Genomic DNA, 24935 nt, shown 5'->3' with positions numbered 1-24935 from the left:
AGCGGTCCAGGTGTTAAGTACACAGAATGTGTTTCAAGTATAGCTTCTTATTTTTCTAAAACCTTTTATTTCTCCCTTTGGGAAGGGGCATATTTGCAGGTTGGTGGTTTTTGGGGTTGGTTTTTTTTTATGCTTCGGTTTTCTGTTTGGGAAAAGGTACTCAAGAAGACAAGAAGAATATGATTCCCCTTAGTGGAGAATCAGCTTTTTGATTTTGATGTGTCTACATTCTAAACTACTATGTATTTTTGCCTTTTTTTTTTTTTTTTTTTTTAATCCTCTCTTTCTCTGCTTTCAAAGCTCTGGCCATGAAATAGAATCTGTTATTTTTTGCTGCAGAGCTCATGTTTCTAGAGGCAGCTATGCAAACCAACATATAGCAGATGTCTTAAAGATGCACTGGTAATATAAGACCGTCATTGTTTGCTATGTAAATTGCTGCTGTTTCCAGAGTGATTATCAAAATGTGAAACACAAAATTGCAGAATTAATAGAAACATTTTACTGTTTACTTTATTCCCATCTTTCATTCTTTCTTTCTATTTCTAATAACGTATGACAGTAACAGAATCTAGTTCAAAAAGATGCTGGCAGAAACCATGTATTTTTGCCGAAAAAGTGTTTTACTGTATCTTTCCTATGGGACTCATCAGAATGTAAAAAAAACCTAGCAAGAGTAACAGTTACCCTGTAACAGTAGAATACAAGTAGCTGTCAACCCCATGTATTTCAAAAATTGAACCTGCATTTTGTTGAATGTGCCTAAGTCAACCTTGCTGAAGTTGTATGTGCCGGAGTTAAGATTACATGTACAACCCTAATTCAGCTTCCCTGTTCACGATAGTTTTAATGATGGATTACTGTTTCTTCCACAGATTCCTTGCCATGTTTACTTTAGGTATTAATAGATTGGTTACCATAGTCCTTCTCAATTATCTTTGTATATTACTCTTGTGGTTTTTATTCAAGTTACATGAGGGGCAGTTATAACAAGACTGTTGTGTTTATAACCAGCCACCTTGGATCAGGGGTCAGCAACAGCATTTGAAGTACGCTGTGCCTGATGCTATGCTTTTTTCAAACTAGAGGTTAAATATGCTGCTAGAAATATATCAGGTCCTGGGAGAAATCAATTACTGGAGAGATAAGATGATGTTCATCAGTAATGTCTTGCCTCTGTGGCTGGAAGCTAGTCCGGAACTTCCTGGGAGCCAGGACCTGGGGACCACTGCCTTTTGGAGCTATTTTTCTCAAGGCGTTACAGTTCTTTGCTCCTAGCTGTGCTGTAGGCCTTTGAAAGTCCATCTTTGTGGCAGAGATGGTAGTTGCTGACTCTTGCTTTAGAGGTTCTTCTTGTTGTTGATTTGTTTTTTAGAGATGATCACTCTTTTCTATAAATCGGTATACGTGCCCTGGAATTCTTTGCTCACTGCTTTTGTCCAAGATTTCAGCTGAAACCATTGCTCAGTAGCAGGGCACTGCTTTCTTCGTGAGTAGGACAGTAGCTGCCGCATACAGTATTTCTGGTACCTTTGTACAAACAAATTTTATCCCATATAAATCAATTGTACTTCAAGATCCAGGTAGGCAGCTGCCAGTTTTTATTGATATTATGACCAAAGCGTGCTTTGGGAGCGAGTTCATGCCAGATTAAGCTGATGAAAGGTGGGGTGCTCTGACACTTTCCTTACTGTCCCTTCATCCTTTAGTGCCTGTCTTCTCTTCCCACATCATGCTTCAGGACAGTTCAGTGCGCTGATCTGTCTGAAAGTGCGCTCTCTTGCTCTCTTTTAGTGAGGAGCAAGAGAACAGGGTGAGATGCCCCCATAGGGAGAATGTGGGTTGGGCTGGGAAAAAAAGGGTCAAGCCTGGGTCGTTCAAGTTGAGTTCAGGTGAGAGGCAATTTTAAAGCTAGAGTGAGGCACTGTGAGCAGGGAGTGTTGCCAGTTTCTAAGGCAAGGCACCCTGTCTCCCTGAAATGCAAGAGCAAGAATATGTATAGATGATAACACTTCATCTGGTCCTAATATAGGTTTATTGGTATAAAACTTTAGCCCTCTTGGGGTCGATGGCAAAGCTGCACTTGACTTGAATGATTCCAGATTTTACCAAGGTGTGATGTTATAGGAAGAAAAGATTACCAAAAGAATTTGATAATTTCAGGCATATGTAGAGCCTTTGTCCTTTTACTGTTAAAACAGTGTTTAAGTAACTATCTGAGCAAAATATTTTGTTAAATATATGATCACATAAGGAAAAGGTGTGAAAACTTCTGTTTGTTTTTGCATGGTGTAACTGGAGAGAGATGTATTTAAATATAATGTGTATTTTAAAAAAATAATCTAGGAAAAGATAGGAAGTTAATATTTATGCCTTAATATTAACTGTAACTTAAATATTTTGATAGTACTTTTGTAGAAGTTTTTTATTTTGAATCTTTAAGTTTTCTGCAGATTCTTATATGCACACCTCCAAAATACTGTGAAACATATGCTTTCAGTATGGAGTTTCCTTATCCATAAAAATTATTTTAAGATATTCTTCAGTTGCAGTTTTCATAGGATCATATCAACTCCTACTAAGGCACACTGAAAAACTCTCATTGACTTTAAAGGGTTATATTCTGCTCAGCTTGAATAACTGATTTCAATTTTTTTGTAATTCTGTACTGCTGATTTATATCCTAGAAATGAAGGCAAGGGCAGTAGTATGTTTTTTTATAAACTATGCCTATACTGTTAGATAACTATTCTTCTATAGTTTTTGCTTCTCTTATATGGAAACATGCAGGGGTATGCTGAATCATAATAGAATTTAAATTAATCTGTGGCATAGTACTGAAAATCTGTTACCAGTCTATATCAAAAAGATATGCTAAAAGTTTTCCTGTTAAAGCTCTAAGCTTCTTGATTGGAGAATGGGTAAAAAAAAAAGAAAATCCTTTTCCTATCTTTCTACTATATAGTCTTCTTGAAGTTCTTCCAAATTAGATTTTAAATGCCAATTAGGAGGTTGAATATACTAAAATAAAAGCAAATACAACCAAAATGGCCTCACCTTATGGCTAGTTAGGCTTTTTCTCTCAAAAGCAGAACCTTTGCTCTGAGCATGGCTTTGAGAAAGATATTCAGCTTAATGAACACATTAATTAGAACCATAACTATTTATAAGATAATTAGAAACGAAGCACGGTAAACTGGGCTTTTCCTGCAATTAATGGAGGATTAATTACTGGAGGTAATGAAGTGGATTTTTAAATGCATTAAGGTGAAGTACAGAGATGTGCAAGGCTTTGTGATAGTTGCATAATTATTCCAGGCTGTTTGAGCATAGCTCATATGAGATCGCTAATAAGCATCATTGCATCATTATGTATGCACTTAAAAAGACTTACCACCAAAATGACTGCCTAATTATTTCTAATTGGCAGGAGTCTGTGTAGTCATTGAGCTGTTTGTAGCCATTTTAAGGTTCATTTAACTATCCTTGGGGCCATGTGATAGATGGAAAAAAGCTTCAACTACATGCTGGCCTTGGCTGGCGCCGTTAATCAATTTTGGTGGGCTTCAGTTTGAAATGCATTTGCTCATGCAGAGGTCAAAACCTGAAGTAGTCCAAGCAAAGTTTTGCTTTTTGAAGCCACTTGACTGTATTCATTAGCAATTAGTAAAATAATTGTGTCTGTCACTATATTTGGATTTCCATATGACTTGGTATTCTTTCATCACTGTCCCTTCTTATAGCATATTAGCTTCACTGGAAACCAAATATTCTTCCAACAGACCCTTTTAGCAACTTGAGTGTAGTGGCATATGTTCCGATATACTACCTTTCTTCATTCATTTGTTAGCTTAAACAGTGCGGTACATTTCAACACAATCATCTAATTTGCTCCCGATTGATTGCTGAGTGAAAGTTTCTACCCAAGGACAACATTTTAGGGCTTTTAAGGGTATCTCTGAGGAATTAGTCATTAAGCATTAAGAGAGGAAGCAAGTAGTAGTCAAATCGAATTCTGACGTTTACCAGAGTTTTGTAGTTGGGGGCATCTATTTCCAAGATGTTGACAGCTATGTATATTCAAGGACATCTTCTGGCAGAAGAAAACTATGTAATAATCACACTTGTTTAAAAACTCATTCTTACATGACTGTTAGTGTGCCGGTTCTGTCAATAATTACGTTAGAAATGTTGTGACTATCGTTTGAAAATGACCTTTTTGAGATGTTATAATTAGTATGTAGTTATTTTATCTTACTATGTCAGATTTAATGTGACATCCCATTAGGTAAGCGTCTGTGAAAGTTTTCAGTGAGTGCGTTGTCCTGTTGAACATAATCATAACCATCTGTGGGATGTTGTCAGCGTACATAAGGCATTCATATAGCTTAAGAAAACACTAGTGAGCAAATTGTAGGCTAATAAAATAAAGGTCAGCTTTGCCATTTTTTGCTACAAAAAATGTGGTTCTAGTAATTTAATGTTAAAACATAAGTTTAAAAAAGAATTGTTCAGATTTGGTAATAGTGTAAGATTGAAAATAGTTGTTAATTTTAAAAAAGCAAAAAAGTCAATTATTCATGAAATACTAGTTCAAATAACAGATAAAGGGTTAAAGCAAGTGAATTGTGGTAGCATACACTAAAATATAAACTAATCCTTAAGGAAAGCTGCAGAATTCTTTCAAGTTTTTTTTTAATTGTTTTAATTTTGAGACTTTTATAATGGTAATCTTTGAGAAGAGATCACTTTTGTAAACAAATATTCAAGACAGAAAAACTGTATAAAATACAACTAGCCTTACTTATTGATACTCATTAGGAATTTTATTTTATGAAGTCCCATCAAATACGTGGTAATGGAAATGCTGCTGTGTAGATTATCAAAACTATTACTAGGAACTACGTTTCTGAGTGAAACAACAGTTTTAATCTGCCTTTGATCTTTCTGATTGGTTGTATTGGAAATTCTGGTGTTAGTCAAAATTGTAACTACTGATGACTATATTTTTCTTTGATGTAATATGGCAGTGCAATGGGGATCACATGAGTAGAGCTGTCATGTTACTTCTAAAACTGTTCACAGAACTTTAAACATACATATATGTAACTACCAAATTTCAACATCAACACGTTTGTGTGGAATTTGGGGTTCTGAGTGGACCCCATTGCCAACCTTGCTCTATAAAGTCAGTCCTCGTACTGAATGTCCTCCCCCCTGAAGACAGGAGGTCCTTTCTGCTGTCCGTTGGGGACTTGCTTTGGAAGATCAGCTTGTATTCCACGGGGCTTTGTTGGAGTACTGCTGTCAGGGACCTGCAGCATGCTTTGAAACGATGAGCAGCTTTGGCCAGCGCTTCCCATTCCTCTGGACTTTTCTCTGTCTTAAAGCAGTCATCTTTTCTAGTGTAACTTGAATTTACTCCTGTATTGATGTTGTGCTATTTCTCTGCAGACTACCCAACATTGGGGCACTGGTAAATAGTGTTATGCCATGTGAAATTCACAGCAAATGTGGTCTAGATCTTTTTTTTGCCTGTGTGTTGGGAGAAAATATGACTGACCTGTGTTCATTGACAGGTAGTTTATAAATTTGTATCTCATTTTTGACTATCAAAATGCAATTTTTGCTAGCTAGAAGTCGTTAATCTTTTGTGAACTCTTTAAGGCAGTGCATTCTAACAGCTTAAGTGAAGTTGCTTTATCCTATAACAAAAATGTGGTGTACAAGTAAAGATTGTACTGTTATGTCAGCTGAGGACTACAAACCAAGAAAATATGTTAGGAAAGGATCTTTTGTCAAGATTTACAAAATCTTTTTTTAGTGTATTTTAAAATAAATAAAATGCACATTACAAAACAATTTAATAAACAACTTGGCTTAATTTTAGGTAGGCCTGTTCCCTTTCTGGTGAGAGCTTCCAAAATGTATCTGGACCTGATTCTCCTACTAAACCAGAGAAGAGAAAATTTAATATTTTTCGAGTAGATGGCTAAACTGAAGCAGTAAATAAAAAATACAAAATTTCCCATATTGAGCAAACTAGTCATGTCCCTTCCACAAGTTAGAGTAGTCAGATTCATGTAGGCAAATGTCATGTCCCTCTTCAGCGATGACTTCTGATAGTGGCACTATGGGCTATGGCAGTCTGCGTCCTGTGTTACTCATAACTCATCTCCCTTTGCTTTGGCTTGGCTGGAGACTCCCTAAGGCCAAGCTGTCCGGTCAAAGATAGACTTTTGCCAAGGAATCAATATCATTTTTGCTTTCCTTAAGGTTTGAATTAGGGAATGTTAAATGACTCTTGGTTTGTTTGGTTTTTTCCTCCTCTGAAAATGAGTTGAAAATGGCCAAATGGTATTATTTCCCACTGCTGCTTCTTATGCTCCATTCTGGCAGAGTGTTGTGCTATAGGCTACAACTTAAAAATAAATGATAGAACAAACAACTGATAGAACGAACACACACACACACAGAGTTGTTAATGCTATTCTTGCCCTGAATCTTTTATTTGTCTGTGAAAAGTTCAAAGGGTTCTTTTGGAAAACTGTCTGTTCCTCAAAAATGTGAATGTACTGAAAATGTACATGCTCTTTGTTCGTAACATTACTGTGTGTCTTATTTTCCAATGGGTGGGCAAACAGCAGCTGCTGGATAGGGCACTGGAAGAGCAAAGAGGAAATATGTCTGAAAAATGGGAAATGTAGGCGAATTTCAAGCAAGCCTTCAATTTAAATTATTATCTGTTTATTCTCCATTATTAATTTCAAGTCAGCTGTTTATTCTTCCTTAAGTCTCTGACATCAAGAATTTTAACTATCAAATCGGAATATAAGGGTCTTCTTTTTCATGATTCCAGTCTACTGTTAAATTTACTTGTGAAAACCCTGTAAATCAAAACGAGGTAGTGGGATCAACATGAATAGAAAGAAGGGAAAGCCTGTGTATCAGTGCTGTTATAGGGCTCAGCCACTCACTGAGGAGAGAAACAGTGACTTATCCCCATGGGGTCCTTAGTTGTATCTGATTTACAGGATAAAGAAAAGTTACACGCCTTACACCTTTGATTGTCCTGTCTGCTAGACCCCATGAGCAGGTATTTGGTAAAATCGGAGTGTATCAACAGATTTCTAGCCGCAGACTGCAAAAGTGCATTAGATTGCAACTCTAATCTTAAATCCAAGTCAATAGAGCCACTTACTCAGGGGTGATAATTAGGGGTTGCGTTGTTACTCACCCCTAGCCTGAAAGGGGCATTAGAAGTCTGAATGTTGCGATCAGGCAACAGGATAAAGTAAGATATTGAGTATTCTGATGAAAGCTTTCCTAAAGACTGCGGTCAACTATCTGAATTATGGAGTATTCCCATGCTTCAGCTAAATTAAAAAGATCGAATTATCTGAATAATACAATGAAGTCTTGACCTAATTTCAGAACATATCTTACAGTAAGCTGATACGATCACAAGGTTGGTGCATCTTATGAAACTGAAGCTTGGTAACCAAAGTTACCAAGTTTCTAGTATGTTGCAACTGTGAAGTACAATAGACTGTTAGAGATGATATCATCTCATCTGAGGAATGGTAATATCTTGATTGCCTGTGGTTAGTCAGTGTACCCTTATGTTACTTATAATAGGAAAGTGCCAGACAGGGATCAAGCTCTTAGTGTGCCGTCTGCAGTATCGATGAGTATTCAAAATAGAATTTTAGCCCCAAAGACTTGGTAGTTTGATTAGTAGCAGGAAACAATAGGTGTGGGGAAAAAACAAAGTTGGAGAGACATGAAAAATAGACAACAGTAAAATAACTGTCTGCCAGCGCAATGAACTGCAGGCAGCTAGCGGTGTCATTGTAGGCATGGGGACATCAATGACTACTGAAGAGGCATTTGAAGGTGGCAGAGTTTTCCTTGCTTGGTACATCGTTAGCTTAATAGATGTTACACCTTTCAGTTCTGAAACCTCATTATGTTCCAGTTCCCTCCCCTCCACCTTCCCCATAGTGGTGTTAATATTCTGGGAGTTGTGATGTAGCTGTTGGGAAGAGAATTGCTGGAGGTTTTGAAGGCCACAATAGGTAGTGTTTTATTTTTGGAGTTGGCTTAACTGCGTAATTTTGGTAATATTCTCAGTGATAGAAATAATACAGTTTACATTCTAATTCTTGCCTTCAGGTTTCAAGATTGAGGTGAGTGTAGTACATAATAGCTGCCATTGCAGGCTTCTTGCAGATTCAAGAAGGCCATGCAATGCTGGTCTGTAATTATTTCATGTTTTTGCTGTGGTTTTGTGAGGTTTTGTTATTTTATGTTTTAAACAAAAAGCAAAGCTTAGAAGAAAATTCCATGGTAAAACTGAGAATCTTTTTTATCTTAAACAAAGGCATAGATATGTAGAAATCACATTGGAATTGATCTTTATTACCATTTGAACGGGGACTAATATCAATTAGTTTCTGATCAGTATCATCAATTGATCAGAGCAGTCGTAATACATTTTGAGGTGTAATTATCAAGTAGTTTTGTTGCTTTATGTATTTTTTTAGAACAATCCAGATTTTGTTGTTTCTCTTCTTGATATGTTTTATTTTACAATATTTTCTGTAACAATTGCAGGTTCTGTGATGAAAATGCTTTTTTTAGAATACTAAGTGAAATTTTCAGAGTTTCTTCTCCCCGCTTCCTTGGAGTTTTTAGTTAGTCATTAGAGTTTGGGTTTGGGAAAGACACAAGAGGGTTATAGGTGATAACTTCCAGTAAAGCAGATTTTGTGGCCGATAAGCCTGTCAGCTATGCATTCTTCATCAGTGTCCAGCAAATAAGCTGTTCAGTATCCATCTAGGAGAATAATAAAAAAAGATTGTGCTTTCCTCTATCTGCTTTGTGTTTGTAAAATACAAAATATTAGAGTAAGAGGCGTCCAACTTGCATGAAAATTAAAAAATTGTCTTTGCATTTATAGAATGTGTATTGGAAAATAGTAATAAAATATACGGACTATTTATGTTGTGTCTTCAAATGATTTTGACAGTATGGCATGATATGTTTTTGCTTTTTTTTTATGTGTGTGTTTCAGGAGTTTCTGAAGCCCTTTTATGACTTAATTTTCAGAGACTTGATCCTATAGTCAAATTACAGCTGTTTTCATTAAATATGTTAAGGTTTAGGGTTTTTTAATCTGGGAAAAGAGGGTGGTATTCTAAGAGGCTTTCTCTATGCTTCATAAACCTATTGTGGTAAAAAGTATAGATGGAATGCCTCAAACTTTTTACATCTCAAAATTTGAACCTAAAATGTCTGGTTATCACTGAATTAAAGCAAAAAGTTTCCATTTTCCTTAATTGTGAACACAGAGTAATGGTTTAATTTGTTACCAGTCAAGTAAAAGTAGACACACAGCTTTTCATCCAAGTATTATTTCCAAAGTGTCATTTGAGACCTCTGTTCATCATGTGCATCAAGGCTGTCTTGATAGTTCCAGTCTTTTGAATTAGGTATTTGTTTCTATGGACAAGCAGATGCTTTAATCTTGTCTTTAATCAGTTTTTTGGGGCCTTTTAAATGGTACTGCAACTTGCTGCAGTGTTGAAGAATGAGAAATGTTGACTTTTTTTTTTTTTTTTTTCTGTTGGTTCAGTTTTGGATCCATCCTAGCACTTCTTACTGGTTTGAGTGCCTTGTGTTGACAGTGATGGTGCTGTAATTCTCTGGGTTGGGTTTTTTGTTTTTTTTGCAGTTTATGAGAACAGTTAGCATCCCATGATATAAGTTGATTGCAAGCATCTGTTTAGGTAATTTCATTCAGCTGTCTAATACCTCTTTGTGGATATAAGTATACATAAATGTTATAGCATCTTCAAGCTCGAACCATGACTGGGGCCTCAATCTTAGATGTTTTACAATCACAAAAAATAAAACAGTGGTCTTGTCAGAGAGAGACAGAAGAGTAGCACTTACCTGTAACTAATCTGAACTTCTCAGAGGCACCAGGGAAGCGAAAAATTCAACCTTGAAATCTCTCATTTATGTTCCTTAACTTTTTAACATAATATTGGAGGTGTTGTCAAATTTACAACAAATAATTACCTGGATAGTGATTCCATCTGGAAAATGAATTAGACCCTTTTTTGTTACTGTGTGATACATCCAGATCTTCCTGCAGATGCAGAGTCACTAATGCCTGCATGATGTAGAAACAAATAATTTGGTGTATTTATTGAGAGTCCTGAAAGTAAGCTGGACCCTTGTTTTTTAAAATAGATTCCAGATGCATCAAGACTAGAATAACTGCATGTGTATGTATAAATTAATTAGTCTGGTGAATTTACTTGCTAATAGAATATGTTACCTTATTTGTTCATATAGAATTCAAGTTTTCCCATTTTTTTTTTTTTTAAAGAATATAAAAAAGATGTAAAAAGTCGTTCCTACAGGATTATACAATCTAAAGGAACAGAAGTTTCATGCAGCCCATTTTTCTTCTGGTTGCTTTTTCTTCAGCCTAAGCAGTGGTAGTTCTGGAATTTGGTTAGGAGAGGAAGGAATCCTTCTTGCCTCTATCTTTGTGTGGCAAACTAACAACTGTTTTGCTTTTGCCTCACCTTGCAGTTGAGTAACTTTTAAACTCTTGTATGAGCAGAAGACAAGCTGAATATTGTCAACTCATTTGAGCTTTTTGTTGTTGTTGTTAACGGATTACTGGAATAATAATTACTTCTCTCATCAACCTCAACTTTGATTTTATATGGATGTTTATATATAGTATCCGTGCAGCTGGGTATTGCATACATTTGTGTAGGTGCATGTGGTTTTTATGCCCTTGAAGTCTAGAACTTGAAGACTGCTAGAACTGCCTTGAATGAGAAAGGATGGGGAATCAGAGGGGTGGCTTTTTTAGTTTATTTAATAGCCAGGACAGTGTACTAACTTCTGTTTCTTTGTTATTTTATTACCTAAGCATTATTAGAATGAAATTCTAGCTTTTTCTGCTCAGTCATGAGATGGCTGCATGAATGCAGGGTTAGAAAACAGTCCTGTTTTGAGGCAGTCTCTAAGAAAAGAAAGATGTGAAAGAAATTCACTTCATGTAAAACCAGATGTGGTCTTAAACTGACAGTCCTAATTTGGGGCGAAATCTTAGCAAAGAGAGGCAGTTCAGAGTCTTCACACAGATTAACAAGGGAAATGAATGATACAGCATGTTTCCCCCTGATAAAGATTGAGGCTGAAGATCCTCAGCTCCTTTGGACCAGTACTATCTAGGGCAATTAGTGACCTCTGTGTAAGCTGAAGGAATAAAGTGGGGAGAGAATCCCCTCCTGCCATCGCTAATGGAGTGGAACAGTTTGCAATTCCAGTAGATCAGTGGGAGCTGTTCACACAGCTGTTCTCCCTTCCCAAATCCCAGCCAACACACTTCATTACACTTTGGCCACAGCTGCTCCCACAATCCTGCCTCTGCATAAAAAAGCCTGTTGAAAAATAGCGTGTGTAGTTTTCTGTGCCGAATGCAAAAATAATGTGTATCCAATAACGCTGCAGTTAGTTTATATACTTACAAACGTATCTGTAATGTGCATCTGGCCTTCTCAAGTAGATCACACTTCTGCATGCAAGGAAATGCTCCTCAAGTGAGCCATTTGATGAAGGAAGCAAGTTATAGTTACGTACAGGTTAGTGTAACTAGCTTTGTTAGGCATTTTGTAAAAGCACATCAACAAACCCAAATGGTTTATCTCCATGCTTGAATAGCAGCTGTTTAATCTATGATTTCTATTTATGGTTTTCAGATAATATTTAGTAAAGTCTGTTTTCTGGTTTTAGTTTTCCGTGAAGGCTTTTGTCAAAGTGCTCCTGCAGCTGGTAGGGTTGTAGTCAGCTTCTCTTCTATCACCCAGTCCTCAGGCAAGGAGTTCTGCCCGAACTCCACGAGAAGCGAGTCTCTGAGCAAAGGACTGCTGACCCAAAAGCTCCAATTAAGGAAACTTTATGTATTTCTGGAGCCAGTTCTTTTTCACCCAGTTGTTGATCTCCTGTAGGTTTTCCAACACCTTTGTGGTGACGTGGGCATGCTGAGCCAGAGATCCACTGTGGTCGTCAGCACTGGATCTAGAGTCTTTCAGCTACTGTAAGGAGACTCTTTGTAGGATAGCCAAGGCATTGGGGCAAAGAAGGCACTTCTGTCTTCTTTGGAAGCGAGAAGAGGTAGACCAGAAGGTTGTAGTCTGGAGAATGCGATTTCTAACAGACAGGCTGCTTGAGAATAAACAAAACTTGCTTCTTCTAGTGTCTTCTCTGTGTGTTCTTGTGTCCGGCTGCATTTATGTACTGTTCATGCCAAGTTTTCAGTAACTAGTTTGGTTTTTTTTAATTACAGCTTACTGGAATTTTGGGTATTATTTCCTCAAATGTTTGATTATGTAATTAATGTAGTTTATAGGCAGAGAATTGTTTATTGCTGAACCAAGTTGATGCCTGTATCTGGTGAATCCATTTTCTCAGTTCTGCGAACAGGGTTCTTGATTGTTCCGGTTATTGTTTATATTTCATCTTGTTTTCTCTGGCACTATGGATGATACTGTTAGTATCTTTAATATCCCTCTGTTTTGTCACTTACCAACTGTCTAAACTGCTGGCTTGAAACTTCTTTTTCCTCTTAGCACCAGTCTCATTTCAGACTTAAAAGCTGACTCTGCTTCTGCCTGCTTTCATCTTCACGCACCTTATATTTAACAATAAACAAAGAAACCATGTTATCATACATATTATCTATATTTAACTTCCTCAAATGCATGCATTTTAAAATTGCAAACTAATAGTGACCTGAAATGTTTTATAGAGGTAGCCATATTTGCATTAAAAATATATATACAGTATTAATAATTTCTACACTCTGAACAACAGCAGTTGATGCTTGAAATTACTTTACTTTCCCCAAGAACTTGTACCATGACTTTTTTTTTTTTTTTCTGGTAGTGAAGTTGAGTTAAACAAGAAACTTGCTTTTAATACGCTTTGAAAGAGAACATGTCATTCCGCTGCAATTAGTTGTGTGTTTGCACTATGTCTTTATTACCAATATGAATATCCAGGTTTGATGCAATGCAGTTGTGTTTCGTTGTTGTTTCCCAGACTTTTGATTTATTGCTGAAGTGTTAGAGGGATGAATTTGTTGGGTTTTGTTTGTGGCTATTGAGCTCATAATAATCTAATAAGAATTGTATCAGCTGAGAGATACTTAGAAGAATGCCAGGGAAGAACTAGACATCTCAGAAACTTTCATTTGAGTGGTGGTTGCTGTTTGCCAACAAAATAGCTTATTTTTCAAAAATTTACCTTCACTGAAGGAGCGCTTGTTTTCCTCTGTTTGAGCTGTCTTGGGTTTGTGCTCTAATTCCTCTTTCCATTTAAAAAAGTCTACCTCAGTGACTGTTTTCAAATTGCAGTGTTTTGAAAAGATTAGCTTGTACCTATAAGATACAGTTCAATGCTTTAGTGCAATATAATTGGGGAAATACTAAACGACACTGACCTCATTTCCTTTAGAACAATGAAAATTAATAGTTTCACATTTTATTAGGCTGATATTCCAGATGTAGTGTACATTTAATTAAGTGTAGTTTCCTTTTGGTTATGGTATGTGTATCTGCTTTTTGTCGCAAATTCTTTCTAGTTTTACAGTTTTCCACATGTTTTCTTTCACCATTTATGATTTTTTCAAAGCAGAGCTATAAGGATTTAAATCACTTTAGCATGCAGCAAAACAGTTCCCATTCAAACAATAAACGCCATTTTAAAAAGCCTTTAGATCTTCTGTCACTTCATAAATATAAATGTATAAAAACATTATGCAGTTGTAGTGCCCACCTGCTAATTAAATGCAGATTTCCTCAAACTTGTTTTAAAATCTGCTTATTTGTTTCAACTCTGTCTCTGTTCAGAATACATATGGCCCTTGTGAAACTAATTATGCTTATGGAGCAGCTGTTAAATTTAGTGCAACTAATTTTATCCAATATTTTACATTTTAATTGATTACCTGTGAAGAAATTAGCAAATTAACACTTATTGTGCAGCAACTGAATGGGCTTTTATGGATACTTTCAATTTTTACAAGTGGACTAAGTGTTGATGGAATAAAGACGTTTCTTAGGATTTTAGATAGGAAAGTTATTGGTGAGCCTTGATTATCTGGTGTGAGAATTTAGGGATACTGAGTGATGCCAAGCATCTGTGTGTTCTGTAACTTAGACATGAAAAGCAGATTGGAAAGTAATAGCTTTTCACAGAATTTTGGTAACATATGGGCTTATCTGGATCTAAGAACTCTTTGAAGATCTTTGAACTTGACTAAATGACTTAACCTTTGGCATGGTGGGTGGGTGTTTTGTGTGTGTTGGTTTGGGGGGAAGGGGGTGTGCATGCTGGCAGTCTACTCTCCAGCTCGATGATTTTTTTTTTTTTCCTTTCCCCCTCCAGTAGTTCTATAATTTGGACACTTTGGGACTTGCTTTAATATCAATAATCGGGATTGTTTTTATTTTTCAACAGTAGTAAAATAGAAAACCTTTATTCTCTGCTTTATATGTGGACTTTTTGTTTTTGTTTACTGATGAATTCTTGGCACAGATGACTTCTCATAGCTCCATTTCATAAAGTTATGTCTTTATTTCCTGCTCGGTATATAGCACAAGATATTTCAATGGTAATTCATAGTGACACACAGGTGAATTCGTTTGTGCAACAAATGGAAACGTACCGCAGCTTGTTACACACTGAGTAGCAAATTTAGTATACTTGAATTTTCACTTTATGAAATTATCTTCCACTGTCAAGAGCCTATTTTGGATTTAATATAGGCCTTATGGAAGTTTGCATGAAGTGTTCTTAAAACAGGTATTTTAGGATTTGGGGCTTATACGCAAACTAAAAAGACAGCTGTCTTATTAAAATGGTAACACACTGTAAAATGAAGTTCTGTGGCATTACGTGCAGCTTTTCAGCGCGCTTAAGCCTGGCACTGTGAAGGTGCTGATAATGGCCCTCTGGTTTGAGGTTAGTCCTTGCTCGTCTGCCGTTACCGAGAGGCTCTGCCCCGTGAACCCTGCCTGCGCTGCTGGGGGACTACACTACTAAATACGGACAGGATTTTAGGCAATAAGAAGCGTCACTTTTCTTGTTGGTTTTGATCTTAATTTTTTAATTACCTGCAGCCTTGTTGTACTAGAGGGAGGTCAGTAGCCTTACCTGAAGTTGTCAAAGCATGACCTAAATTTCTGAGGTTTCAATGTTCAAATTCTGCAGTTGCCACAGAAAAGTGGATGTTAGAGATTGAATGTTACCTCTTTCTTTAACAGGAGGAGGGGGGGGGGAAGAAACAGCATGGAAATTAAGTAGAGAAAGCTATTTGGATTGCAAAATCAAAGACTTAAAGCTTACAACATTCCAGACTTGCTTTTAAATATTGTCTTAATTCTATCCTGATGTCTGCAGGATGGTATCTGTTTGTACAGTCACTTAACTGTTACGCAGTGGTTTCCGAGAAGACCAAGCTAAATGGGGAATCCTGGCTTCATTGAATAGTCCTCTTGTCACCTGGTTTGTTGAAGCTTGTGTTTGGTGTTGCAGAATTAGTCTTGAATTGTATTAACAGGTGGGTTTAATTAGCCTGGGATGTAAGAGAGATTGGAGCTTCCCTCAGAGCTGGAGGAAATTAAGCAGGTTTTAAATGTTGGTGTGGGCCTTAGAACAGTTGTGTGTAAGAGGGAAGATTTAGGTGGCAGTTTGTTTTGGGAGTACTTACCAATAAATCCCAGGAAAAGTGTAACATCTGCCTGTAAACAAACATAGCACATCCTTTTGCATACTTTGTGGGAGAGTTTTAGTTTAATCAGGATGTATTAAAATGTTATTTTTTTTCCAAAATTCAGGGATTCATCCTTTTGTGTGTATATGTTAGGTGTAATGGTAACAAGGGACGGTCCTTGCTTTTAGGACTTAGGTGAAAAAGAAGGGTTTCAACTCTATCCTTTAAACCATTTCTACCCAAGAAATACTGTTCTTTGCAGGAATTTTATCCAAGTAGAGACCAGGCTTGGATAAATAGACCAGGCTTTTGATAGTCATATGACTAAAAGCATAGAAGTAGTTTGGCTGGACCTAATCTATGATTATTTTACACTTAAACAGTTCTGGATTATGTAAGCAGTGAGGTTATGTGCTGCCACGGGCCAGATTAAGAACTTTTCCGTGGCTGGTGTATATACAGTATGAGCTTGCAAATTGGCCTTGCCTATTGGCAGTATCAGTGCACAGAAGAAAATGGTGGCCTTTGCTCTGCAGGGAATATATGGGAACTGAAACTGCTTTTCTTTCTTTGTGTTTTTAAAATGTTTTTGTTTAATTTCTTTGCTTTCTGAATACGTATTTTTGGCTTCTCGCTATACGGGGTTGCATACCTTTTGCTTCCTTCTTGCTATGCATCTAATCTCTTTAGCTTCATTTATTTAAGTTTTCTTAACTTTGTTGAATCAGTAATCTCATTTTTGTTCTCCTGTTTAAAATGCTTGATCCCCCCCCCCCCCGAAGATTACATTTTATGCCTTTTTTTAAAAGATAAAGTGAGTTTCTTCTTTGCTTATTCTTTTCATCAGTCCCTACCTTAAGCTTTTCAGTTTGGGGAGAAAGAAGCCTTAGCTCATATTTTGTTTTTTGATGAATGCAGGGAAAACCTGTTTGTAGGCAAAACCCATTGCCTTTGTATTTCCTAGATGTTTTGCAGGTCCCCCTTGTCCCTGTGAGACTGGCACTGCAGAGTCCCTATACATTTCAGTGCTTGTCCATTTTCATGGCCTAAAGAGGTGCAGTTTCGTGGATTCTGAAAGTGATGCAGCGTTCACTCAGTATATCAGTATAAATATGGCTTTTGCTTCAATCATAGCAAATCATCATTTCCTATGGCACTTCATAGAAACTGAGAGCTCTCTTAAGAGTGCACACACTAGCAGAGATTAAGATGACTGTGGTCTTACCTGCTTAAGCTCAGCAGTTCTCAACATGGTTTATTGCTGGCTTCCTGTTAATTCTGCTTCAGTTTTAGAAGTAATGCTGGCAGAACTTATGTTATCCTGTAAGATGAAATTGTTCTAGAGAATTATACTGCAAAGATTGTTATTTTTGCCATCTTATGTCTGTTGTCTTTTATTCTCTGTGCTTCCTTTGTTTCATCAAAATGTGGTAAAACTACATAATGCATCTTAACTCATAATATGCTAAGCTGCTACTTAGATAGTTATGCAAATATATTTTAAAATTTTCATGCCTGTTTACTTGTGTGAGAAGTTCCTAAGGTTTTTTTTCTCTTCAGACTAGCAGAAGTCTTAAGCAAGAGTTGAGACTCAGCTTAAATTTGTTAATTTGTTAAATTTCTTAACAAAACTGTGTGTTGTGGTTTTTCTAATAGTCCTCTGTTACTGTGACTGTGGATGCATTGCGAAGGAGAAAGATTAATACAAGATAAGCTTTTTCAAAAGTAATCATTGCTGTACAACATTAGAAACACAGTAGTTACCCTAATTTAAAAATGATTAACAGAATCTAAGTTTCACTAGCATTCAGGAATTGAAGGGAGCAATAATGTTAGACTGTTCCTTTTTTCTTTGCCTCAGTTTTCCTTATTTGCTTTACCCCTGTTCACAACTGGGTTTAGTACATCTTTCTGTATTTTTGGAGTTATGTTGCTTTATCTGTGCTTTATAAATGCTGTTTGTAATTAGTGTAAGTAATTACAATGAACTTAGCAGGGAGAGTTGGTTTTATTTGGGAAGGCTGTAGCTCTGGAGCATGAAGGGAAAATAATGAAAAATTAAATATTTGCAAAGAACTTTGTACAATGATGGAAGACCCAGGAAAACTCATCTTTGGAGGAGGTCAGGCTACGTCTCGGTGCGGATCCATCCCAGGTCAGCGTGGCTGGTGTTTACGTGGTGCTGCATCAGTGGGCTGTGTTAGGGTGGGCCTGTCTGCATCCCTCTGCGCTCCCGTCTCGGCTGCTCTGTCCTGTACCGAGCAAAGAAGCCCTGCGTACATCTTAGCTACCGGAGAGCACGTGTCTAGGAGAGGGAGCAAGTTGATTCAGGTGCCGCAGAATACACTAGGTCTACTTTGCAACTTTTTTTCTGCACTGTTCCCTCTATAGAACCCCTAAAATAAGGCATCGCAGGCAGTTTGGGTTAGGCTGGGGGTCGGCAGCCCCCGGAGGCAGCCAGACTTCACACCTGAACTGCCCCGAGACCCTTCCGCCTGTGCTAACTTGTTATCTGAGCTAACAAGTCTGACCAAACTGAAGTTGTCTCTGCATGAAGCCAATTCTGGATTGTCTGCATCTGTGCTCTGGGCTGATCTACAGCCCAGATCAACTGTTCTGATAATTGAAGGATTGACTGAACTAATGTGTCCTGCAGAGATGGCTTCTGTGGACTAGAACTTAACATTTTTGTTAAGATCTTCACTGTAATATCCCGTTGATAGTCATCTGCCTGCCTCACCTGTGTGACTGGGACAGGGAACACAAGCTGTATCAGCTCTTTTCTATAATTGTAAAACCCAAAGGATAAACAATGATGAGGGATCACTCGAGGCTAACCAATTTTATGGGTGCAAAAGATTGCAAATGACAGAACAGTGACAGCTTCTGTAAAGAAAATGTTTATCAGTTTGTCAATGCTGTTATAAGGACATTATTACAAATTTGATGCAGCAAGTCTACTTTTAATTTTTAAAAGCTGCTTTTCTGTATATAAATTATACCTGCCATTTGTTCTACTTAGACACGTGAACAAACAGAAATCTGGGATTTGAGCATCCAGCTAATCTGAACTGAATTTGCACCTGTGAAAGGTAGATGTGAAATCGAGTTCAAATTTGAGCTGAGAAAGTAAGCTCTCTAGCAATAAATATTTTAGATTCCTCAGTTATTTCTGTTTGAAGGACTACACCCTTAAGTAAGGAGAGGCCTTGCATCAAATGAAGGTGATTTCGGTTGCTACAGGGCTTTTTGTTTGTTTGTTTGTTTGTGGTTTTTTACTGTTTCTGACTTTGCATCTTACTTGCAGAGTTCTCGGAAATCATGGTTGCCTTTGAATAGTGAATGTCCGTAGGGCAGTGGTCTGTAAATCTGTGCCTGCCTCATTGTGATACTTGTAAAGCCAGTGTCTTTGTGCCAACCAAAAAATAGGTCTAATATCCAGAATACTCTTTTGGGTCAAAACTTCCTCTACCTGAGGACTAAAGAATAAATGGATGCTTTTTAATTTGTGATGACATAATAAAAATCCACTTTGAGACAGAAAATGTTCTATAGTTCATAACACACCACTTAAGAGGTAATTTGATCTATTGTATTAGTGCTAATAGTGTGACCGATAATAGGAGATATTGTGTTGCAAGAGATGCCATCTGCTGAATGAAACGTAAAACTGAGGTTCTGACCTCTAGTGCTAGTCTGAAAGGCTCAATGGCAAGAATAGGTATGTTAACCCCAGTATGCTGGACAAATTCCAGGCTCAATAACAACATTCTTCCGAAATGTAATTTATAGCTTCATCTGGATGTGGTATTTTCTTTTGCTTATTCTATTGTTGAGTTTTATTAAACAGTTGTTGCCTTTTAAATTGAGTGATCTTTTGTATGTGATTTTGCTTTTAAAGGCCTTTGGAGTTTTGCACTCCAAGAGGTGCTAAATAAATCTTTTTATACTGTTTTAAAAAATGCCATTCCCCCCCCAGCCTTCTCAGTACTTAATGAAACTTTTCAATGAGGTGCCATCAGAACTTTTATGAAGATGTACGTTGTAATAGAAACTAAGCAAACTTGAACTGCTGTTTTCTTAAATATTCATTGTCTATAGCTACTCATCTACCATAGAAAAGAGGTATTGATTCATGATAAATAATAAATTAAAATTTGGAAAATAATCTAACAGAAATTCAGGAATAATGAAAAGGATTTTTTGGATACATATAGAAACAGTCATATTGTACTACTTCTTGATCTTTTTTCATATATTTATTACAGAGGAATGGATGACATGATTGAGAACAGAGTATCCTCTAGCCTTGTAGGAACTTGTAACCAAGAACCAAATATGTGCACAAACCCTTGCACCTGTGTGCAGTTTCCTGCATTATTGGGCTGGTAGGGTTGGCCTATTTATAGGTTTTCTGCAAAGTGTGTTTCAAATCTGAATTTGATATTGAGAAGCTGTGTGCAAGTGTCAGCTCTGCAGGCTAAAGATGGGGGTTTCAACATGTCACTTCTGTTTTTTTCTGGGTTTTATTGGAATATCATTAGTAGTAGTAATGTATTTAATATGTAAATACAAGCACTTAGTAGCAGCTGTAAATTCTTTGATTATTTGCCAAGCTAAATTGATCAGAACATAAAAATTTAAAGTTTAATGCTCAAGAAAAAAAATTCATTCCTTTCCTTCTTCAGTAGCTCCAAAGGTTACTTTGGTAATACCAGATTACTTTGTTAATGGGTGAATACTACATAGTGTGGTTTAATTTGTTCTGCATTCTTCCTTCAGAGTAGAAGCAATGCTTTCTTTTTCACTTTTCTTTTGGTAAATTGGCAGGTTTTTGTTTAAAAGTATTAAATTGCTAAATGATTTGAAAATGTGTTTAAAATAGTTGGACTATGTAACATCTAACATACAGTGACAGTGAAAAATGTATGACTGCTACATTTTAATACTATGGATTTTGTGTAGATCACGATCAAGACCTCGTCAACGTTCTTATAGTCGAAGTAGTGAAAGATCCAGTCATAGGAGAACTCATAGCGGGTCTCGTGAAAGAGAGCGGCGTAAAGGCAGAGAGAAAGAAAAAATAAAAGAGAAGGGCAAAGGAAAAGAAAAGGAGATATATGGCACGAAGCATGGGTAAGTGAAATGACAAAAAATATAACTATAATAAAACCAGGGAACAATTTAGTGTCGTTTTGCTTTTTTGTAATCACTTTGCTTTATAGTACATGATATTTTATATAAACTAAGTGGAAATTAATTAAAATCTTTGAATAGTTTCTTTAGTATTTTAAAATTCTGGAATGTGACAACATTTCAAACTAAATGATGGTTTAATTTACAATTCTTTTTTCCCCTTGATTTCCAAATGTGCTAAATAGCTTTCTTCAATTGGTTAATATAAATATTTTTCCAATACATAATAACCACAATTTAAAGAAAAAATGAGGAGTATTGGAAAGTACAATGACTATTTCCTACAAAAAGATGGTTTTCATTGTTCCCCCCTGCCTGCCTTCTACATTGTCAGAAGTTCCTACTGGGCTTCAGTTGTGGCTCAAAGTACAGTGTCAGCAGAAGCACTTGCTATGGGTGAATGATGGACTGCCTTTCAAAACCTGCTGTCAACGTAATTTCTGCTTGAAATGACTTGGATTGCCTTTTCTGAAATCTGTAAAAACAAGATCAACAATTTGTGTAATTACCTTTGCTTTATACATCTTGATCTCCTGCAACCTTCACTGTGATATTTATCTTTTCCCTGTTTGTGATTGGTTTCAAAAAAGACGACACTGGTGTGTCACTTAGTGAACTTCCCTTCGGTGGATTCCCGCTGAAACGCTAAATGGGAATTTCTAAAGTAGCATCCTCCACCCACATTCATGGAGGTATCTCACAATTACCTCCCTGTTTTTATGGCTTGTTGATATTAGTTATTGGGTCTCTCAGACTTACTTGTCTCACCTACTTGTCCATGGTTATAGCATTGATTATGTAAATATTCAGGATTAGCTATTTGCATGTTTTTTTCTTATTTGCAGTACATTACTTAGACTGCTGGGAACTTCAAGAGTGGCATCTTCCACTCATTTTAAGGGACACTTTCCTCATTTTACTAAACCATGTGGGATGTTTGTGTCTTCTTCTTGTGGACGTTTTCAGCAATCAGTAGTGTTCAGTGTGAACAGAAGTCCTGAGATATTTGCAGTATGTTTGATAAGTCACAAACAAGGTGCCTTTTACCTATTTACCTGAAGTTCAAATATATTTTGGTACTTCTAGAAGACTTGAGGAGAAGCCTGGATGTTCCAGCCAAAATTGTTGTTTTGGTTTTTTTTGTTATTTTTTTGAAGTAGAGAAGTAGGGAAAGGATCCATACTGAGCACATAACGTTTGGTGTGTAAGAGGTTTTCTGGACTTCGTGTAGCAGTACATCTTAAATCATGTTGGAGTATATAGCAGTGCTCTATTAGCATACTGCCTGACTTTATGTCCTTTAATAAGAAGGATCAATATGAGAGAACACAGAAGTGCCCAGATTTTTTTTGGAAGCAAGCAATTTATCTTTATATTTTGATAACTTACAAATTTGCTTATGCTAAATTTGAAAACAAAATGCCCTGTTTGGGTCATTTCCAACGTAGTTAGGACAAAGAGTACAAACTGATAATAGAAACATTTTACAACATCAGTCCAATTTTCCTCTGAGCTCAGGTACTGACTGGTAGGCTTTTTACAGGGATTTCTTACTTGGAGCATTATTAGACTACAAAATGAAATGTACCTAGGATGATGTTGATATAATCTGTGCTTCATAAACTTTTCTGAGGGGGGACGACATGTTTTTCAGTTTAATCAAATAGTGATCAAAGTACATCTGTACAGAGAATATGGATCTAAGAAGGTTTTTCCCTTTACAGTTATTTGTCATTCCGAAGATTGTGACTGTATCAGCATTACATTATTGTTTGTTAAAGGCTTTGCAAAGCAACATATTTGAATACACAGAGAAGACAGAGCTCTTTGATACATTTGCTATTTGCAATTACTGCACAATTATTTGTCTACGGCATATTCTGTTATAGACCTCAGTAAGAGTGACTTAGGAACCTGTGGTTTTCCTTAAATGCATGTGTATTTTCTCTTTGCCTTGTGTGTGCCCCAGGAAAGTGAGGTCACGTAAAATGTTCTACAGTTGTGTTTTTGTATGAGGCTTCCTCAAGCCTCCCAAGCTCTCAGCTCTCTTCCCCTGTATCGTTTATTTATGTATTTATTTTGTTTTGGGGTGAAAAGTATGGGAAAGAAAAGATCTTCTTGGCCAAGGAAGCTTACCTTAGTTTATAGATGTATAGGAAGGAAGATGGTACAACACAAACTGAGTGAACCTTTTGCCTGTGTCTGTTGGCTTCTGGCATTTTTTTCTTTATTTTCTGCAGCAGCAGGGAGATTCGATGGTTCGTTTGTTCTGTCTTGATGCTTATTTCTGAGGAAAGCACCAAGATAGAATTTTTTATTTTCCGATAACTGTAAAGCCTTCTGTAGTTGGCTGTGGTCAGCAGAAGGTAGCAAGTTGGTTTTGCTGATATTTTTTGAGGGTGTACGTTATAATTTAGGATTTTTGTCTTGTACTGGTGTCAGATGTCCTTCTGTGGGTATGGTTAGAATTATAACTCTTATTATAGCTTGCCTCTGCAGACAATTGTCTTAGCAGATTCTGCGACTGATGCCGGTCCGCTGCAGCACAACGGTTCACTGCCTTGGCTGGAACTTCGCTGCTCACCCAATTGACTTAATGCTGGAGCAGACCAGGAAGCACTAAAACGATTTGCTCTGTCAGCTGTCTTCATCGGAGAGACAGTAAACAGACATAGGTGATGCCTCCTCAAAATATGTGGTTTTTTCTTAAGTTGGATCCAGTTCGGACAGGAAAAAAATAAGTATTTTATTTTTCCTCCTGGCATATTCTGCTATAACTAACACAGTGATGGTGCTGGTTTTTCAGCTTGCCGTTCACGTTTTTTTTCCTCTGAAGTATGAGGAGGAAGGTCTAAATGGACACAAGACGTGACTGTCAGGTGTACATTTGGATGTGAAATACTGAGAGGAATCTGTTGTAGATGACTCTCCAAGTGAATGAATTTCTAAATCTAGTGTCTAGATCAGCACTGAAAGTAACATCATTCGACAGAGCCTTTCTAGAAACTCCAACAGGAGGGGATCCGTAGAGGAAAAAGTAGTCCTCTGACCAGTTATTTGGAATAGGTCCTTACAGGTACTTCAAGACATATCAAGGGCCAGATCTAGTTTTCAGTTTAAATTAATGTGTGTTTGGAATGTATTTATTGAAAATAGCTACCTTAAAGCTATGATGAAGATCATCCTAAAGCCAGATCGTGAGAAGATGGATTATAAATTATCAAGTGCTGGTTGACTTTATAGTTTAACTTTGCATAAAAGAAGGTATTTCAGTTTGTCAGCACTGCAGGTCATCTGATATAAGTAGTCATATATTTGGGACTTGACTGTTTCTCTAAAGTGGAGAATCAAAATGCAATTTTTGCACTAATTAAGGAGCAAATGGTTTTACTTGTTTGTGGCTCATATAAACTCTAATGATAATTTTATTTTCTGCGCTTGGCTTGTGTATGTTTGTAGATGTGAGGGAGGAAGGCTTATGTTTGGTTTTTAAATCAGGGCAACTTTAGGTTCTTTCAAAGTAGATCTTGGCTTCACAGTAAACATCTTGAGAGATTTCAAGGGTAAAAAATTCTGCCGCAGTAGTCCAGTCATCGTCGTTTGGCATTCTCCATTTCAGTAAAGATTCTTTAAGGTTGAGCACTGAACTTCTTGAATGTTGGAGAAGTGTCAGCTGTTTCATGGAGACAGGCTGTATTACAGTCATAGCAGAACAGCTGAACTCTTCTGTTCTTACAATCTGAAATGTTTTAAGGGATGTACTATTTGTTCAGCCATCATGGAGGGAGATTGTGGTAACAGCTGCTTTGAATTTGGGTTGGGAAGCTCGTTTATAGCATGTGACAGTACTTGGTGAGAAAACCTGGCGTTAAGAGCAGTCTGTCAAGCTTTGAAATAGTTTTGTACTTGCTTAAAAGGTAAAGCAATGCAAACT

At 36.9% G+C, this 24935-nt stretch overlaps 1 protein-coding gene across 4 annotated transcripts in view; it reads left to right on the top strand.

Moving 5' to 3' along the window:
• The window catches only part of RSRC1 (arginine and serine rich coiled-coil 1), a 176537-nt gene that overhangs the window by 17520 nt on the left and 134082 nt on the right, over positions 1–24935 (top strand). For 3 of the 4 annotated variants that reach the window (XM_052804052.1, XM_052804051.1, XM_052804053.1), the window contains one exon: positions 20771–20941. The exons of the other annotated variant lie outside the window; for it this stretch is intronic. In XM_052804052.1, the coding sequence (XP_052660012.1) occupies positions 20771–20941 (171 nt within the window). The remainder of the gene's footprint in view (positions 1–20770; positions 20942–24935) is intronic. 4 annotated transcript variants of the gene reach the window in all.

Source organism: Harpia harpyja, chromosome 12 (assembly GCF_026419915.1).
Source record: "Harpia harpyja isolate bHarHar1 chromosome 12, bHarHar1 primary haplotype, whole genome shotgun sequence".
Taxonomy (NCBI): domain Eukaryota; kingdom Metazoa; phylum Chordata; class Aves; order Accipitriformes; family Accipitridae; genus Harpia; species Harpia harpyja.
Note: the sequence above shows the minus strand (reverse complement) of the source record. Positions and strands in the feature narration are given on the sequence as shown.